Source organism: Podarcis gaigeae (genome assembly GCF_964106915.1).
Source record: "Podarcis gaigeae genome assembly, chromosome: 7".
Classification (NCBI taxonomy): Eukaryota; Metazoa; Chordata; class Lepidosauria; order Squamata; family Lacertidae; genus Podarcis; species Podarcis gaigeae.
This window is the reverse complement of record NC_139683.1, coordinates 64,160,176-64,180,401: the sequence shown is the minus strand read 5'-3', so window position 1 is coordinate 64,180,401 and position 20,226 is coordinate 64,160,176. Positions and strand designations below refer to the sequence as shown.

The window sequence follows — 20,226 nt, the reverse complement described above, 5'->3', positions numbered from 1 at the left end:
GAAGAGAAGGGTGGTGGTGAACATCACCATTTGACACTTACCTATAATGTACTCAATCCAGAAATGGTCCTTTTCTGGATTGTATGGGCGGTTGAATGAGAGTTGGATGTGGAAGGGCTGCCCTCGGCGCACAATCAGCTTGAGGTTGTAGTATCGCTCCGTGTGGTGTTCTCTCTTATTAATGTCATCTTCACGGTTGAACAAATGGACCTCCTGCACTTCCAGAACATCTGCAGGTGCACAAATAGATGACCAACATGGCATTTTTAGTTCCTTCTTGTCACTTGGGTCCCATCCCAGAATTACTTCCTTTCCCTTTACCATTTAATATCACAAATTTCAGACACTGCCTTTTAATTCTTTAAAGTAAAAATTTAAAAAACCCACTTGCAGGACAACCATAAATTAAATCAAACTCAAGGACCGCAATACCTCAAGGACCGCTTCTTTCCATATGAACCTACCTGGACCCTGAGATCATCTTCTGAGGTCCTCCTTTATATGCCTCCTCCTTGAGAAGTCCAGAGGGTGGCAACACGAGAACAGGCCTTCTCTGCAGTGGCTCCCTGTCTGTGGAATGCTCTCCCCAGGGAAGTTTGCCTGGCGCCTTCATTGTACACATTTAAGCACCAGGCAAAAACGTTCCTTTTTAACCAGGCCTTTGGTTGATCTGATTTACATCCTATGGCTTTTTAAAATGTGTGGGGGGGGGTTGGGTTGGGGGGGAGGCTATTGCGTTGTTGTTTTTATTTTTATTATGTATTTTGTGGTTTTCTATCTTGATTTTATTCTGTGAACCGCCCTGAGACCCCCAGGTAAAGGGTGGTAAATAAATTCTAACAACAACAACAATATAAAGATTAAGCTCATTGAGCAGCAGGCATTACCATGCAAATGATCCAGCATTAGCATGCAAATGATCTAAAGAGCCTAGGCAAACATTCACCTGGTCCCTCAAAGGCACAAGGAGGATAAGGCTTTTTCCTATAAGATATGGCTATCATATCAATGGCTACCAGCTGTGTATTACCTCTGGTATCAGAGGCAGTGTGCCTCTGAAAACCAGCTGTTGGGGGTCATGTGTTTTCATGTCCTACTCATGGGCTACCCGGAGGCATCTGGTTAGCCGATGAGCAAACAGAATGTTGGACTAGATAGACATTTGGCCTGGTCCAACAAGACATTTCTTGTGTTCTTCAGTATTGGCCTCAGGCACGCTTGCCTGGGGAAATGCTCCAAGGATGGAGTGCCACAACCAAAAAGGCCCCGTCTTACACCAACACAGATGTGGCTCCTGAGAAGGAGTTCAAAAGGCCGAGTTCATCATTGTGCATGTCGATATGAGAGGCAGCAGTCCTGAGCTATATAGGTTCAAACTTTCCCTCTTTCCTTTCCAAAGATCAGAAGTCAGAGAAGAATAGGAGTACTAGTGGGGCATGGCTCATGCACAAGCAAAGTGGCAACTTGAATTCAGGCCTCTGACAACCAATTCAGGTCTTCCAGGTCCTTGTGACGTTTGCAAGTGCTATTGAATACCAGCTCATGGTGCAGGAGCTATTAGGCACACAGCTTTTTTTGTTTTTTGTTTAAGCCCTACCAGGTCTAATTTTGCCTGTGGGCTGGAGCTTTCTCGCCAGTTGTCTACCGCCTGCCATTCATTATGTATTGGGCAGAGCTGTGCTTCATCAGATAATGCATGTCACTGGGATTACCAGTACGACTTGGAAACTCCAGACGAGCTCAATTCCCTACAGGCTGTGTAATGTAGAGATTCTATGTACTGGGGAAGGAGGTGTTTTCCCCCCAGCTGCTCTACAGTGATTAGCATTCAGAAACAGCACTCAATAGATTGTATTATCATATTTGTCATTACCTCTCAAATCCCTGCTCAAAAGGATATTGCATCAATATCTGTTGCGTGACAGAACAGGGGTTGCTTTTCTTTTTGGAGTCTACTCTAAGAGTGCTTCAAGTTTAGCACATGATGCAAATTGGCTGCTTTTTTGATATCTGTTTTTAATTTCACAACAAATATGGCACTGGAATGAAGATGAAATCAACAACACATTGCTGTTTTTATGATATCGGCTCTAGACACAATGCTGGTTAAAGTGACCCTTTTGCTTAATGGATGCTAGGAGATGGCTTTTAATTTAGGACTAGCATTCTTCTATAATGTAACCAGTTCAGTCTTGAACAATCTGTTTTAGCAATTTTTATTTAGATAAGGAGTCCAGAAATGTTCGCCCAAAGGATTGTCCTGTGATTTTTGAGGCAAAATCTAGTAGCTGCTAAGGGATGCTGAACATCCAGCATGTTTCTAGACCTCATGATTTGGCAGGGGGTTGGGGTGGGAAGGAAACTAAAGCCATATAAGCAGTACTTGAAATTCCCATGGAATACTGTGCAAGTGTTTGGATGAGGTTTCATTAAAGGGCAGTTGAGACTTGTCAGCAGAGGACCAGGCTGCTTTCTGTTAGGCTTGAGCCCCCGCAAAATATGTATTTTTTTACATTTTGCTTTAACAATTGGGCAGGAAGCAAAAGAGATGCCACACAAAGTAAGGGTGATTCTGGGGTCTGCGAAATGGTGGCTGGGGGTGGGGGGAGAGATTCCTTAATGAGAGAGTTTTCAGATTACTAAGTTTTGAAACTTCCACTATTTACAAACTGACTTGGTTTTAGAAGCCTGACTGCATTATTCTTTCCATGCTCCTTGCTTTGATTGTGTGACTTTTCTAGCTATCACCACTGTCTGTTCAACTCAGGACGTGTATAGCATTGCATTGTTTGTTTGTTTTTGTTGTTGTTATGTTCATGTCAGGGAACTGCCATCAGGGCCGGAGGGAGAGAGCGGGCTCCAGAGGGATTCCAGAGAGTGTCCCGGGATGGGGAGAGGCAGCCCATCTTCTGGGGAAGAGAATCAGCGTGGCACCAGTGGAGAAGGGGGGCAGATGGGGAAACCGAGACGGTCCCATGACTCCTTGCCAGGGACCAGCGTGGAGAGCAAGGGTCCTCCGCTGCCCACACCCACCCTGCTCAGAAGTTTTCCGTGCAGGGAGAGTAGGAGGAGACTAGGTGTCAAAGAGCTTCTTTGCTGGAAGTTCAAGAAACGCCCACTGATGGATTCTGCCAGCGATTGAGACAGCCACGGGTGAGTGGCTGTCCGGACAGAAAAGGTTCACTCAGGCAACCCAGCCAGGTGTTCCACCGGTTTACACACGAGCAACCCCTAGAACCATTACAGTTCAGTTAAGAGATTTCTGTTAGAAAACTGGAGAAAGGCTCTTGAGAGACATGAAGCCTGCTCAACATTACCATCAACGCTTTAAGCGTAAAAGGCACCATTTCACGTCAATGAGCTCACTTTTGCTTATGAACCCAGGAGCCCAGCCCTATTGCTGCTCTAGATTCCCAAAACTGGATGGATCTCAAGACAATGAATTGGATTTAGAAGCTTCAACTGTGAACTGCAGTAAAGTGCTGCAGAGCAGAGTGCTCCTGTTCAGAGTTCCGGCCAGTCTTGCCTTCCTCAAGATACCTTGTTCCATTCCCTCTCCCCACTGGGTTCTATTTTCCCAAGCATGGGTCCAAGAGGTTTCCTGCTTGTCCCATGCTTTCTGGGTTTGTTTTTTTTGTTTTTTTTGTCCTAGCTGCCCAGAGTGGCTGGGGCAGCCCAGCCAGATGGGTGGGGTATAAATAATAAAATTATTATTACCCAGGAAAATCCACTGTTTACCACTGAACCAGAAGAAACTTAAATCTGCAGGAAAAACCCATTGACGTTTGTTCTGAGTCAGTGGTAAATTGCAGGTTTCCCCTGGGTAAAGTAGCACACACAAGCAAAAGTGTGGACAAGCCCTCCGTCGGCAGTTTGTGCCCACTGAAAAGACTCAATGCTCTTTGAGTTGTCCTGGATTCCACACACACACCTGCTACCTAAGGGATTTTTCTAATGATTTGCCAAACGTTGAGCCTACTGCTCACTCCCTCTTCTGTGTGGCTGGTGCCATCTTGGTTCTTGGAGAAGCAAGTTTCCAGTCAGTATTTATGGTAGGCAAGGACAGTTCTCTGCATGAACAACTATTATCTAAATACATTGGTGTGGAGGGGAGGTACTTAATAGCAAAGGGGAATACCAGTAAACATGCTCACCGTGCAGGCAATTATACGGCCCTTATTAACGGCAGCCCCTCTCCAGTCAAGTCATTTGAATTTCCCATTCTCGACTTCTGAACATCTGACTCCTGACCTTACAGGACGTAAGTGAGGCCTCATGAATGATGCAGCCTCTTTGAAGGCCCGTAATGCATACTGGAGGCAATCCCCACTACCTCCAAATCAAATTTTAATGCAACAGCTGAGCGCCCTTATTGTAATGTCAAACAAAAGAGCCCTGTGGCTGCCCTGAAAAAATATACTGCCCTGTATGCTGCTTCCCATTACAGGAATGCTCTAATAAGGCTTGTCCTTGGGCCGACTAGAGAAAGCCACGCTGATAGGTTCCCGGAGGATTAATCATGTGGTATCATCATCATAAAACCATGTTTGAAAGCTGGTTTCAGCTCCATAACACCTATTCCCGGCTGACCGTTTCCACGCCGTTAAAAGTATGATTTGAACTTCATTCTGCTGCCTAGATCAGGGTATGAATTGATTTTTAAGTTCCTTGGGCTTAAAAAAAACCCCTCAGTTTATTATACTAGGGCTGCACTCCTATGAAGAAGAAGAAGAAGAAGAAGAAGAAGAAGAAGAAGAAGAGGAAGAGAAGAGTTTGGATTTGATATCCCGCTTTATCACTAACCTAAGGAGTCTCAAAGTGGCTAACATTCTCCTTTCCCTTCCTCCCCACAACAAACACTCTGTGAGGTGAGTGGGGCTGAGAGACTTCAGAGAAGTGTGACTGGCCCAAGGTCACCCAGTAGCTGCATGTGGAGGAGCGGGGAATCAAACCCCGTTCACCAGATTACGAGTCCACTGCTCTTAACTACTACACCACACTGGCACTATGCACAAGTACTTGGGAGGAAGTCCCAATGATTTCAGTGGGGTCACAGGAACTGCAGTTTCTCATGCCAGGTCAGGCTATTTATTTAGCGAGCCAAGTATCTGTAGGATGTCAAATGCAGTCAAATCAACAATTCATGTTTTGCCAGAAAGGGCTGAGGCTCACAGAGCTTTCCTGTGAACTTGCTAGAGAGAACTCTGTGAGATCATGCCCCTTTGTGTCCTGACAGGAAGAAGGTGTAGCTATATATGATTATCCCTGCTTGGGCTCTTCTCCACCATGCCGCTGTGCTAGGGGGGATCAGGATCAGGTCTGCAATGATAGACTCAAAGTGAACCTAGAAGGATATAATATTAATTTATTATTTATACCCCGCCCATCTGGCTGGATTTCCCCAGCCACTCTGGGTAGCTCCCAACAGAATATTAAAAACACGATAAAACATTAAAAACTTTCCTAAACAGGGCTGCCTTCAGATGTCTTCTAAAAGTCCCTCACTGCGAGATGTGAGGTTACAGCGAATCAGGCAGAGGGCCTTCTCGGTGAAGGTGCCCACCCTGTGGATCGCCCTCCCATCAGATGTCAAGGAAAAACAACTATCTGACTTTCAGAAGACATCTGAAGGCGTTTGAAGTTTAAGGTTTGAAGTTTTATTCTGTTTTTTTAATCTGTTGGGAGCCGCCCAGAGTGGCTGGGGAAACCCAGGCAGATGGGCAGGGTAGAAATAATAATAATAATACAGTGGTACCTTGGGTTACATACGCTTCAGGTTACACACTCCGCTAACCCAGAAATAGTGCTTCAGGTTAAGAACTTTGCTTCAGGATAAGAACAGAAATCGGGCTCCAGCAGCGCGGCGGCAGCAGGAGGCCGCATTAGCTAAAGTGGTTCTTCAGGTTAAGAACAGTTTCAGGTTAAGAATGGACCTCTGGAACAAATTAAGTTCTTAACCCAAGGTACCACTGTAATATTGTTATTGTTATTGTTATTGTTATTGTTATTGTTATTAGAGACTTCCTATGTACTGTGTGCTACGGAGAAGGGGAAGGAAGACTCCAGTTCTGGCAGCAGCCCCATGTCTCATGTTAACATCTCAACCTGCCTCCAAGAGAAACACCAGCAAAAGTTATTGCAAGAACAATCAATCCGCACCGCTGTCTAATAAATTCATCACAGCTCCGAGTATGTGACCCTGGGAGTCCATGAGCCACCTCACCTTGAAATGTTAACTCCCTGCTGACGGGAGGGGGTGGGGCGGGAAGCCAGGAGGTCACGGAGCAAGTTCAGCTCAGCGTCCCCAGTGGCCCAGCCCTCCCTGATATTCCCCATCTCCATGGCAGCTGATTCTCCTCGCAATCACACCCCCACCGATTCTTCACGCCGGGACCATCTGCTACCCTTGCTCCCTTGTACGCATGCCAGCAGCCAATTTACAACAACGTCGCCCCCCCCCCCCCCACGACAAGAGTGTTGATAATTTATGCGAGGAAACCCCTACGGGGATTTCTACCAGGATGGTGGCAGGGGCGGGAGTAATTCCCTCCTGCACCCTCCATGCCAGCTCAGGCAAAATGCCAGGGCCAAATGCAGAAACTCAAAAGCAGATCTTATTTGAATGGAGTACACTTACACAGGAGTAACGTGTATTTGTGAGGGAGTTGTCAATACTTCAGCCCCATAAGCAAAACTGAGAAGAGCTTTCAAATGCAGATCTCACCCTTCTAATAATTATCAACATATTTTCCCTTCTCTGGGCACCTGCTTTTCATTTAGTGACAACTTACCTTAATTCTCCGTATGCTGATATACGCAGATATGTAAAATTGTGATGGCTTTTTTCTTCTGTGTGTGTGAACCAAAGTTGCAGGATGGGGGGTGGGTTTAAAGCCTCCCTCTTTGCACTGCTTATGCTTTGGAATGTTGTTGGTTTTTGTGTTTTTTTAAACCAATAAAATTAATTTTTTTTAACACTGGTTATTAATGTGGTGGTGATGAAATGAAGAAGTAAAAGAGGAAAAAGGCCATCATCATGATATGCATATTATTTGTTATTTATTATATAGAGATAGATATTTGCAGTCCATGAGCAGTATGCATTGCAGTGTAGCAGACGAACGGTCCCTAAAATTGGAAACGGGTGAAGCAGAAGGAAAGGAAGGAAGTGGAAGCGAGGAGACCCAGGGACACAATGTGCAGCTGTTCTGGCTTTGCTTAGATGCAGCACACCATGGGGACAGGCTTCTGACTTCATAAGGCTATTACAACACCCTGCAATTTTTAATGGACTAGCAATGAAGGAGAAACTTGGATCAGCAACCCAAAAAGCTTGTGGAGCACTTAAGAGTTTGTTTGCACACTTGAAGGCTCTGCTCATTGCCTCCCTCTGCTGCAGTCTCTCCAGGCTGAGGCCACGCGAAACAGGACTCACACTTTTTAATTAAAGGCTTTTATTGCGAAGAAAAAAACAGCCGTGGACCCTGACCCTCGGCAGATCTGGGACCCACAGCTGCCTTTCTCTTCATTAAAAAGGAGAAATTGTGACACCTGTTTGAAAGCAGGTAGTTTGGACCTTCCTTTGTATTAGATGTCACTTGGAAAAGTCCCCTGACCTTCAATAATACCTTTGCAGGAGCATGAAGAGCCTGCAGCAAGAAGTGAGGATCCCTAATCCCCCCTTCTCCCACTGCGGCATGAGCAGAGGGCTATGCTCTGTCCTTTAGTTCTTAACCCTGGACTTCAGGTTTCTGCAAAATCATAGAATCATAAAATTGTAGAGTTGGAAGGGACGCTGAGGATCATCTAGTCCAACCCCATGCAATACAGAGAAATGCAGTTGTCCCATATGGGGATCAAACCTGCAACCTTGGCATTATCAGCACCATGCTCTAGCCAACTGAGCTATCCAGCCTGACTGTTTCACATCAGGTGAGAACTCAAGTTTCACCATGCTGAAACTCCAACCCACCCCAACCCTTTTGTTTCCTTGTGGGTGCCTATAGACTTTCATAATTTACAGTCCACTAAGACGCCATTGCTGTCCCAGCTGAGTGGCCTCAGGTCCAATTCCCTGGCATGTCCATATCATCCGAACCTGGGGTTGCGGTTAAGGTCTCTTCTCCTTCACTGTAACCATAGAGCAAACATTGGCTACAGATCATGGTTAAGGTGGATCAGGTTCAGACAACATGCTAAGCCAAACTTGCCATAAACCCAAAGCCACCTTCACATTAGAGGTTTAAAGACTATCTCAAGCCAAATCTTTAAAAATGTAGTATAAACATCAACAATTGGTAAGCACTTGCCTGTGAGTGTTCCAATTGGAGAACGGCCTTTACCAAAGGTGTCATGGGCTTTGAAGACACTCGAACTCAGGACGCAAGGCACGCTTGGCAAATCCACACCGTGATCAACTCCCACCTGGAAACCAATGTCCCCACTGTGGAAAGATGTGTGGATCCTCCACAATCACTTACGGACTCATTGTTAAAACCGTGTTTATGGAAGACAATCTTACTTGGCTACGAGTGATCGCCAAAGAAGAAGAAGACTAAACCATGGTTTTGTGTGATGTGCTAGCAGGGCAGATGTGTCTTTAAGAAGGTTGATTGATTGAACCCATTCAAATCTGCCTGAATTGTAAGACCACCAGAAGAATGCTGTTGGACCAGGCCTAAGGCCCATCTAGTCCAGCAGCTTGATCTCACAGTGGCCAAACACACGGCATCATAGAATTGTAGAGCTGGAAGAGATCCCAAGGGTCATCTAGCCCAACCCCCTGCTTCGGGAAAGCCTGCATGCAGGACATGAGCGTAACAATGCTTTCCCCACTTGTGACTCCTAGGAACTGGCACTGACGCCAACAGCAGAGGTGTAGCATAGCCATCCTTCACTAAGTTCATCCCTTAGTAAGACTGCAAGAGGCAGCCAAATGGTAAATGACCACCCTTTAATTAAAATCAGGAGGGCAACCTGGACCCTTCATCTCACATCAGTGGAAGCAATGTTAATTTTTGCCACTTGCTAATAAGCTTTGTCCCTTGTGCCAAACCACAGGGCCCAATCTAGCACCCTGGTGGTCATTTGTGTATATAAGAAATATTATAAAAATAAATCAATATCCTCCGTCCCTTTAGTTATGCTCCTCAAAAGGACACTTACTTACTTACTTACTTACTTACTTACTTACTTACTTACTTACATAAAGGGACCCCGACCATTAGGTCCAGTCGTGGCCGACTCTGGGGTTGCAGCGCTCATCTCGCTTTATTGGCCAAGGAAGCCGGCGTACAGCTTCCGGGTCATGTGGCCAGCATGACTAAGCCGTTTCTGGCAACCAGAACAGTTTACCATCCCGCTGAAGCGGTACCTATTTATCTACTTGCACTTTGACGTGCTTTCGAACTGCTAGGTTCTCAGGAGCAGGGACCGAGCAACGGGAGCTCACGGTGATTCAAACCTCCGACCTTCGGCAAGCCCTAGGCTCTGTGATTTAACCCATAGTGCCACCCTTGTCCCACTTACTTACTTACTTACTTACTTACTTACTTACTTACTTATAAATAGTTGAATTTATATACCCTATACCTGGAGGTCTCAGGGCAGTTCACAGGGGGGGGGGGATCAAAATATAAAACCACAAAATACACAATCAAAATAAAAGCAACAACCCAATAACCTCTTCCCCCCAAAAACCCACATTTTAAAAAGGCATAGGATGTCAGTCAACTCTACCAAAGGCCTGGTTAAAAAGGAACATTTTTTGCCTGGTGCCTAATGGTGTATAATGAAGGATAAGCCCTGAGGGTGTAGGATCCTTTATCTTCCCATCTGCATTAAGTCATGACTCATTCAAAATAAACCCACATTTTAGGAATTTAAGTAGATGCCATATACTGAGGCAGGCCATAGCTCAGTATTGTCTACATTTATAAGCACTGGCTCTCCAGACTGATCTGGACAGAGTCTCTCCCATCCCTTGAGATGCCAGGGATGAAACCTGGGATCTTCTGCATGCAAAACAGTTGCTCTAACACCGAGCCACAGCCTCTTTCAGGTGCATTCTGGGAAAATAATGGATTACCTCTGAACCTCAACATTTGGGCAACATGCCCAACCTGGGTGCAGGTCCCAGGGGAAACACGTTTTGCTCTTTCTAAACTCTGAGGCTCCTCACCATACCTTGCAGCTTATATCCTCTCGGCACCAAGCCGATCGTCTCCATTTCAGGAACTTCATCTTCTTCTGCGTTGGAGACATTAGGTGGGAGAGCTCTTCTCCCACTCGGACCTGTGGGAAGCCCTTTCTTCTTCTGCCTCTCTGCGGCCGTTGGCTCCGTCATTGCAACTCGGTCTCTGATATCCTCTTGAAAGGGAGGAAGCAGGGAGATAAAAGGGGAAATGTGAGCGAGTCAGCAGTGTACCGACTGTGCGATGCCACCAAGTTAGGAGGGTTTTTTGAGGACGTCAAAAATATATATCAAAAAACAAAGCAGCTTCAGACCAGTGTCAGAATCTTGCTCCCCCAAGTTCCTCTGGCGATTGGTGCAAAGTTGGAAATGATATCTACATTTTTAAAACTTGAGGAGCATCTGGGGGAAATGAAAATTCCAAACTTTTGGGAAAATCCCATGCAACAGATTTTTTTAATAATAATAATAATAATAATAATAATAATAATAATGACATTTGGAAGGTGAAATGAAAATTTTGTCTACCTGGACATATAATCCTTCCCAACTAAAACACACACACCCCATATAGTACAACTCACTAGAAATTACCCTCTTAATAGAACAGACATGTGCATGTGTAGAGCACACTTCCTAGAAAGAGCCTGAACATCTTGCTTGCAAAATGCTTTGGGTTAGAGCAGCTCAACTACTTTGAAGCCCCAAGTCAAGCAATTTTTTTTACCAAGTATTAATTAAATAACAGGAGGCATACAGTCAGCTAGAAGAGAGATACCTTGTGTTCGGTGTAGTTTCTCCTCCGTTTCACAAGTACAGCAAACTCTGACGTAAGATATCCTTGAGCAATTGCTATATATGGCCTCCACCTTCCCCCACCCACCCCCTCCATTCCCTCCCCTTCACGCCTGCAACAGGACAGCTCCCATCAGATACCAGCAGCTGCAGCTGAGACTTGCTTTGCTCTCACCCCCTTGCTAGTCTGCCCTGCCTTCACAGAAAAGGAATGTTCAGATTAATTGGTGGGAAATCCCTTGGTATGTCTCCCAAGTGGAAAAATTAGTCCCAAACCTCAGGGGTGTGCCTGGGAAATAAAAGAGTGTGGCCGTGCTAAAATACAAAGAACAATGGGAGTTGGTTGGCGTCCTGAACCATTAAAACAATTTGCATGTCCCTGTTGGATGCTGCACAGTATCTGGGATGGGACCATCCCAAAGGTTGGACCTGCAAGTACCAAAACGTTTTCCAGTTAAGTCAGAGTTGGAAGTATCTGCTCATGAATCGGGCATGAATGCCCTGTACCTTCAAGGATAGTTTCGTGTACTTCATAGCAGCTACCCAAACAGAAAATTGAATGTACACTGAAAACTTCACACAATGAATGAATTTTCACCATTCAGATCCAAAAGTCTGCATTTTGAAAGTGAAATTTTGTTTGACTGAGAATTTGAAATTCAGCTGCTTTAGGCTTGATGGAATCCCTTGATAGCTTTGATTTTGGCAGTTAACGAAAGATGTTGAAGAGGGCATTGTTTAGGGTTGGAGCCTTAGCTGATAGTACCTCCTTGAATCTATTTCCTTTCAATTTCCCCAGGTGTTTCACCTATGGAAGTTCTCTCTTATTCTGCTTTGTATATTATTTTAGTGCAACTTTTAAGCATGTTATAATATGCTGGCTATTTTAATGGATTGCAACTATGGCTTTCCATGTGCTAATGAGGGGGATCCATCAGCAAAACTGGGGAAAGAGGCCTTTTTGTCATTCATCCACCCCTTCTGTGCAGCCCCCTGTGCCCTCCTCCCAAATCTGATGTCACTTTCCAGAGCAGATTTAGGGGGAAGCAGGGGGCTGCAGGGGAGAGGGGGAAATCGCCCAAAATTGTGTCTGTTAGCCCAGATTCCTTCCATCCATGGATGGAACACATTGGCTAACATCTCCCCCATTGTGCATGGTAGTCTTTTATTATTAGCCACCCTATAATTTGATGGACTGGTGGAGGAAGGTCATATCACTCTTTCCTGCTTCCTGCTGATTGTGCAGGAAGAGACTTTCCTTCATCTATGGTTAGCTCAGAAGCCAAGCAGGCTGGGAGGACAGAAGTGATCATTCCCTTCTCCACTAGCTCGTTCACTCGCCTGCATGTGATTTCTGCTCACCTATGACTACCAGGCAAGCTGTTATCAACAAGTCTGGATTAATGGTCAGATTCAGTTTAAGCCAGTACATCCATCTCATAAAGGCATCAGCTGTCAAACACTAATTAGCACTGCATGTTATCTACCAATTGCTGCCAGGTTTATTTTATTTTATTTTTTAAAAATAGCATTACATGTAATGTCAGCTATTAAATATTGTGCCTGTCAGCAAATGCTATTGCAAGCCAGTATTGCCAACTTTGAAACAGTGATAGTTTCCAAAGTGTCTTTTGGGGAACTATGGATTCTTTGGAATGAGAAAATCAGTAATGGCAGCCCTTCTTCCCCCAGAGACTATGAATCACTTTTGCTGCTTTTATGGGTTTTTTTTTGGGGGGGGTGATTTTTATCCCTCCCAAAGACAGCTTGCTCTTCATTGCCTGCCTTCCTACAAACAGGGGCAGATGGGGCTCATCTACCTGGGAAGGTAGCCCATTGAGGAGAAAGGAAACTGACCCTAAACTTCCACTGCCTTGTGAGCTACCTTCAGGAGAAGAAAAGGCTAAGGAGGAAGCCCTACAGAAATCTGGAGCAGAGTCCCTAAGATGATTGGATGGGGTCTTGTACGCCTCCTTCCAGCAACTCCTGAAGCCAAGCTGGTTTCAGATGTATTGTTCTGCTTTCCTCTGGATCACGTCAGCGAGGCCAAGAGAAGGGGGTCTTGTTGTCTGTCAGAAGGCAGGTGAGCAACCTCATCCTACCTGTCTCACCCCACCAACAGGCACTGCCAGTGGCATAGCGTGGGTTGTCAGCACCCGGGGCAAGGCAAGTAATTTGCACCCCCTAACCCATGGATTTGCGCCCCCTAAGCCGTGGATTTGCGCCCCCTAACCCTAACCCCCAGATGTTGCACCCGGTGCGGCTGGCCCCCCCTGCACCCCCCACGCTACGCCACTGGGCACTGCCTAACGCAACAGCCTCCACTGGCTGCAGGGAATGGAAGAGGAGGGTGGCACGCCGTAGCACAAATGGGAGCCTGTTGCTTGAACAGAACAGCAACATCAAATACAGCCCACTGACTCCATAACGATTTCGTCAGGTGACTTCACTGGAAGGGCTGACAATGGAGATACGTCATCGGAATGCTTATTGGGGACGGGTGAAGCTGATGTATTCTTTTGTCCTCCTTGTAATTTGGGGAAATGCTAAAATCAGTTCTGCTGGTATACAATTAATGATAACACATAGTAAAACTAGGTACAGTGGTACCTCGGTTTATGAACGTAATCCGTTCTGGAAGTCTGTTCTTAAACCGAAACTGTTCTTAAACTGAGGCGTGCTTTCCCTAATAAGGCCTCCCGTCGGTGCCCTTCCACCATTTGGATTCTGTTTTTAGACTGAGGTAAAGTTCACAAACCGGGACCCTACTTCCAGTTTTGCGTAGTTCGTAAACCGAATCGTTCTTAAACAGGACTGCTCTTAAACCGAGGTGCCACTGTATTGGGAAAAAAGTCTAAAGCTCTGAACAGAAGTGTTACCTTCATTTCAGTTAAAGGGATGTAGGCACTCTGGATAATTTTACAGGATTTGATTTAATTTTACTGGATTTGATAGTTTTTTACGGGATCAATCAAACAGGATTTGTTTAAAAATAGACATATTATGGACCCTATATGCAATGCTGTGTACTATGGAAAGCCTTAGGAATACCTAGACTTTTGGCAAAGTTGAATGGAAACATTAATTCCAAATTTTATCTAAATTGATATTTGGAAATTCCTTCATATTATTTATTTTTTTTTTAAATTGTATAGCAATAGCACAGTAGTAGTTCAGGTTAATGGATTCAGAATACCTAAACATGTGAAGAGGCACCGAACAAGGATGCCCCTTATCACCACTATTATTTGAATGGAAACACTGGCTTATAAGAAAATAACAGGAATATTAAGAAATGGACATATAATAGCATTGAACCTCTTTGCTGATGATATTGCCCTAATGGACCCAGAGACCTCCCTGTCAGAGCTCATTAGGGAAGTCCGTTTACCTTAACAGATAACAATCACTTTACATGAGAAGTTAACTAGGAGAGTCCACAGCCTGAATGATGTATTTGAGACCGACGATTTTGTTGAAATATGGCACCCCTTTATAAAATATTCCAGTGAACATCCTGATGACTGGCACCCAAACATATAGATTTGTCAGCAAATTTGACACAATTAGTCTTCTGTTTTGGGGGTGGGGCAAGGGAGAAACGCTTGTATTGTTTCCATTTATATTTTTTCTGGAAAATTAATAAAATATTTATAAAAACAAATTAATGATAATTTTGCATGGGTTTTTGACATCTCACCAATAGTGATCACCAAGCAATTGACAATAATTCCCGTGGTTTCCATTACCAAGAGATCAGCTAATTGCAGGCACTGTGTATCTATAGGGGAAGCTGAATTAGTCGACATCAAATGATTAAAATGCGATGGCAGAACAGCAGAAGTCATTAGCAGTCTGCTTTCCTCTGATGATATGTTACAATTGCGTGCCTCGTTTTTTGGCTCACTGACTCGACCGCAAAATGTTTTCCTAGTCTTGCAACAGACACTTAATAAGATTAATTCTGTCCTTGTGGAACCAGAGAGCATTGTCAAGACACCGAAACCTCGCTGCATAGTTTGAATGGGTATGAATAAGCCCCTCTATCCCCCCCTCCCTGCTTCTCCATGCAAAAAAAGAACAAAGAAAAAAAGAGGGGGGGTCATGCAATTAGATTTTTTCAATAAAAAAATCTGAATCAGTGAAATTTTGGGTAGAAATAAATGAAAGATTGCAAGCGAAAAAAAATTTTTAAGCCTTGGCTTTGTCATCAGGTTTAAAGACGGAATTACATTTTGGAAATTAATTAGCAAGGACTGTCATATCATTAGCAATCCTCTGACAAGAAATATAATGAATAGTCCTTGGGAACGATGTCTCTCTGATACCTGCAGAGCTAGATGGTAATTCATTCAGAATCTCAGAGTATTAAGTGTGAACTTTCTCAACTGGAATCACAGCACATCAGAGAGGTACAGAATTTAACCATGCAAGTTGCTATTAACGACAAATACACACACACACACACAGAGAGAGAGAGAGAGAGAGAGAGAGAGTTAAGAATAGTAAAGTATTTGAATGCAATTTAGAATGCTGGCTACCTTGTTATTGTTAGACACTATCTAATTTAGTAGTAGTAGTAGATATATAGGTAGAAGGTAAAGGTAAAAGTAAAGGGACCCCTGACAATTAAGTCCAGTCGCGAACGACTCTGGGGTTGTGGCGCTCATCTTGATTTAAAGGCTGAGGGAGCCGGCGTTTGTCCGCTTCCGCAGACAGTTTTTCTGGGTCACGTGGCCAGCATGACTAAGCCGTTTCTGGCGAAACCAGAGCAGCACACAGAAACGTGTTTACCTTCCCGCCGGAGTGGTACCTATTTATCTACTTACACTGGCATGCTTTCGAACTGCTAGGTTGGCAGGAGCTGGGACCAAACAATGGGAGTTCACCTCGTTGCAGGGATTCGAACCGTGACCTTTCAATCGGCAAGCCCAAGCAGCACAGTAGTTGAACCCACAGCGCCACCCGTGTCCCAGATATATAAAGGTAAAGGTAAAGGTACCCCTGCCCGTACGGGCCAGTCTTGACAGACTCTGGGGTTGTGCGCCCATCTCACTCAAGAGGCCGGGGGCCAGCGCTGTCCGGAGACACTTCCGGGCCACGTGGCCAGCGTGACATCGCTGCTCTGGCGAGCCAGAGCCGCACACGGAAACGCCGTTTACCTTCCCGCTGGTAAGCGGTCCCTATTTATCTACTTGTACCCGGAGGTGCTTTCGAACTGCTAGGTTGGCAGGCGCTGGGACCGAGCAGCGGGAGCGCACCCCGCCGCAGGGATTCAAACCGCCGACCTTTCGATTGGCAAGTCCTAGGTGCTGAGGCTTTAACCCACAGCGCCACCTGCGTCCCAGATATATAGGTATACGTATTAGTAAATATATGTAAAAACAACAACACTCTGATGTTCCAAACTTTGCACAACATATACACAAAAGATATAAAGGCAAAACAAAAGAAATTCTTAAAAGTGACAGAGATAACATAAAATCCCCCAAAACAGAGGCGTAAAATAGAACTATATTTTGACTGAGCTTTGTGGGGCCACATTTTCCGCCTAAGATAGGCAAACGCTCTTTTTAAAAAACATATACAGGACTTGGGTTCAATTTACTACTGAACCAAGTTTATCGTTTTGCTGTGGACTGATAAGGCCTTGAGCAGCTTAGAAGTGTGGGTTATTCAACAGTTTAATGAAGAATAAAATGAGAATTCTCGGAATTCCTAGATTCAGGTTTGGGGCAAATATTCTCTTGGTGAGATAGCCCCAGCAGAGATTTAAAATAATAGAACATGCAGCAAAAGGAAACGTTGAAATATAGGTTGTTAGATCTTTAAAATATCCATTTTGCTTCCTCTTTAGCACAGAAAAGACCACAGAGTTTGGTAAGTTAAAATTGGTTTTTACTTACAAACTCTTCAAAGGTCAGATTCATGGACTTTTCCACACAGCAGTCAGAAAACACAGGCAGCAAAACTTAGGCTACAAAAATTGGCAAAATGTTTCTAAATCATTGGTCTAGAAACACAAGTACCCAAGCCTGCCGCTGCCTAAAATACACGTTTTTGCAAAGAAATTCTTCCTAATATAATGCACTTTTATATGCTATTTCCATTAATACATTTTGTGCACACCCTACCCTAGTATATGCATTTTTGTACACATTACTTAGTTGGAAAGCTGCACTGCCAATTTTGGAGAAGCATGAATTTTGTAAGATGGCTCTTTCGGTTCATATATTGTTTCAGAAAGTGCAGATTAAGTAGGCTCGCTTTTAAATTAATCAAATTTCCCCCTATCCCTACTTGGAAGGAAAAAGAAAGGGGGTGATAATTGACTCCCCTTCCTTCAATTGCGGCCATAGGAGCTCAATGCATGCCTTCCCACCTCCTTCAGAAATGCTCCTAAAAATTGGTAGTTGGCTTATGCATAAACCCAAGAAAATCCTACAGGAAGAAAAATTCTATAGAGAGACAAGCCAACAGCAGATATAAAGACAAAGAGGACACTATATGTGTCCTCTAATAGCGAACTCAGGACATGAGTGGTGCCCTGACTGTAGTCAACTTATGGTATAAAAGGGTTAGTTAGAAAACTGGAGAACCTACCAAAATACCAGAATCATTAACCAGCTTGTTGATGAAACAGGGGCCATCATTATCTATCTTTTGACGTGGTTTTAGGAAAAGAGGCTGATTTGATCACCATACTGGATGACCTTTGCCAGCAGATGGAAAGGGGAGTGTGGCACTTGTTATTTCTCTTGAATTTCTCAGCGCCATTTTTTAATGCCATTGAAAAGCAAAGGTGAGAAAGGCCTCTGAGTGTGGTAAAAAAAAAAAGGTTCAAAACCTCTAGTTGTGCCGAACTGCATCTAATTCAGCTCAGTGCAGTTTGAACCAAGTTCTGATTCCGTGGCATTCATGTGCTCAAACAGTTTCAGTCTCCAAACTCTGTTGCAAGGTTTAATTGGGTGAGATCATGCAGAAATTTGGGGCGTTGCATCATCCGGATGCTAATGACACCCAGCTCTCTGGGTGTCTCTCTTTACTGTCTGGTCTTGGGGAGGCAATGGAAATTCTGAATAAGAGTTGCGTCAAGGATGGACTGAATGAGAGAGAACAAACAAGCAAGCCCAGCGCAGCGCAGCCAAGTTAGACATAATAGTTGCTGGGAGTATTGACAGCCTGGGGGTTGGGTTCTACTCCTCAAAGACTGTGGTTTTATAGCCAGTGTGGAAAACCACAAGTCTATGTACTCTTCTAACAGCATAGAGACTGGGGAGGAGAAAGAAGACAGGCAATGCTACCTTTTGGACTGGGTAGGAAGGCAGAGAAATGGGGGTTGGAAGGCAGAGAGATGGGGGTTGGCTGAGGCAGGCGCCACTGTTTCTAAGCATTTCTGTCTGACCCTTAGGACTTCTTCTAGCCCACTATCTCCTCCCCAATCACACCTTGTACTGGGCCAGCATCTTGGATCTCTTTGTGTCTTGACATCCAGGATATTGGATGCCTTTGCTTGGCTGGAATGTGTCATTGAGTTCTGATCATGCTTCTTTCTTCTCTGCATGGAGGATAGAGAGAGCGGGCTAGCCAAACACACACACAGAGAGAGAGGTTATGTGGGAACATAAGATGCTGCTTTGTACCGAATCAGACCATTGGTCCATCTCACTCAGGATTGTCTCCGCTGCCTGGAATTCTCCAGGATTTCAGACGAAGGTATCTCTCTGGAGATGCACTTCCAACAGGCACCCCCCACATGACTGGGAGGGGGAAAGGCACCTATGTCAGCACCATCATGCTCACACACAGAAATAAACCCTTTGCCCACCCTCTGTTGAGGATGGAAGGGAGGGATCCTGTAAGTATGTTTACAGTAGGAGAGGCTGAGCTTGTGCAAGCAGGAATGGAGCAAGAAGAGCAAACAGTCTCTTGTGCATAATAGATTTTTGAAGGGATATTTACAGAGACCTTTCATGGGTACCATAAGAGGAACTGGTGAGCACACTGGTAATCAAGGGCAACTGGTAGGTTCAAGGGGCAAGGCCTTTTCAACAGTGGCGCCAAGTCTGTGGAGCTTTCTCTCTGAAGAATCCCACTCCACCCTCTTTGTTTCATTTAGATACCAGGTGAAATCTGTGCTTTTCCAGCAAGTCTGTGATACCCTCCTAAAATGGAATAATTTCTTTGTCTGACTGCTTCTGTTGGTTTTATTTGACTTCTGCTTATTTAAAATGTTGTTAGTTTTGCTTCTGTTTCAATGTTTGCTCCCTGTTTTGACTTGTAAATTTGGGAGCCACCTTGAATATCTTTCTAGATATATGACACACACATAGTCACAATGAGAGACTCAGAATCAAATAACGTTTGTTTAAAAGTGTGACCCCATCACTGGCCTTCTGAGCAAATGCAAAATTCAACCTCTGGAGGAAGCCATGCGTATCTCCCCCCCAGGAGCTTTCAGCGTGAAGAAAGCGTTGTGGAGGAGTTTCATTTAAGGACAGGACACACCGAGAGAAAGGGGGCTAGGCAAGACACCGCAGTCGCATACAGTCCCTTGTGCTTAGCCATGCGTCATGTACAATTGCTCCTCTGTGCACATTCACAGCTACTCACCAGGGAGCCTTTCACAGAATCTGACAATGACAATTGAAAACAAAGGAACCAAACTCCACTCCGAAAAACAGCAGCAAACTCCAGGGCTTTGAGTCCTGGGAGACTCATGTTCCCTAGTCCTTAATTTATTTATTTTGTGATGGGAACGGACTGGCGCGCGCTCACTCTTTTGACAACTCCAGAGGACAAGAGTCGTCCTTCCCCCTTGTGGCTTTGTCTTCCTGGCAGTGGAGCTGCTTGGTCTATTAGACTCTGCTGAGCAGTGCTTCCTGTCCCTGCAAAGCGACGGATGGATGGATGGATGGATGACTCAGTTCTGCTGCTGACATGGGAGTGGAAGGCAAGTGACAGAGGAGAGCAAATTGATGTCACAAGGCATCTGTGTCATCCACTTTGGGGAGAGACTGTGGCTCAGGGGTAGAGCATGTGCTTTGCATGCAGAAGGTTCCTAGATCAACCACTGGTGTCCCCAGGTAGGGCTAGCAGAGACCCCTGCTATATGGACCAATAGTCTGACCAAAAGTAACTTCCTATGATCTGCTCAAGAAGAAGGATGCACAGGTGCAGCATCGAATGGTGTGACCTCCCAAAGACATGACCAGCTTTCCATGTAGAACATGCCCCAG

At 44.8% G+C, this 20,226-nt stretch overlaps 1 protein-coding gene across 2 annotated transcripts in view; it reads right to left on the bottom strand.

Moving 5' to 3' along the window:
* F13A1 (coagulation factor XIII A chain) overlaps positions 1 to 11,122 on the bottom strand; it is an 82,290-nt gene extending 71,168 nt beyond the window's left edge. For both annotated transcript variants that reach the window (XM_083747265.1, XM_083747264.1), the window contains exons 1-3: positions 10,971 to 11,122; positions 10,186 to 10,368; positions 42 to 230 (exon numbers count right to left, since the gene is read on the bottom strand). In XM_083747265.1, coding sequence (XP_083603391.1) covers positions 42 to 230; positions 10,186 to 10,345 — 349 coding nt within the window. In that variant the 5' untranslated portion in view covers positions 10,346 to 10,368; positions 10,971 to 11,122. The remainder of the gene's footprint in view (positions 1 to 41; positions 231 to 10,185; positions 10,369 to 10,970) is intronic.
* Positions 11,123 to 20,226: the final 9,104 nt, after the last annotated feature.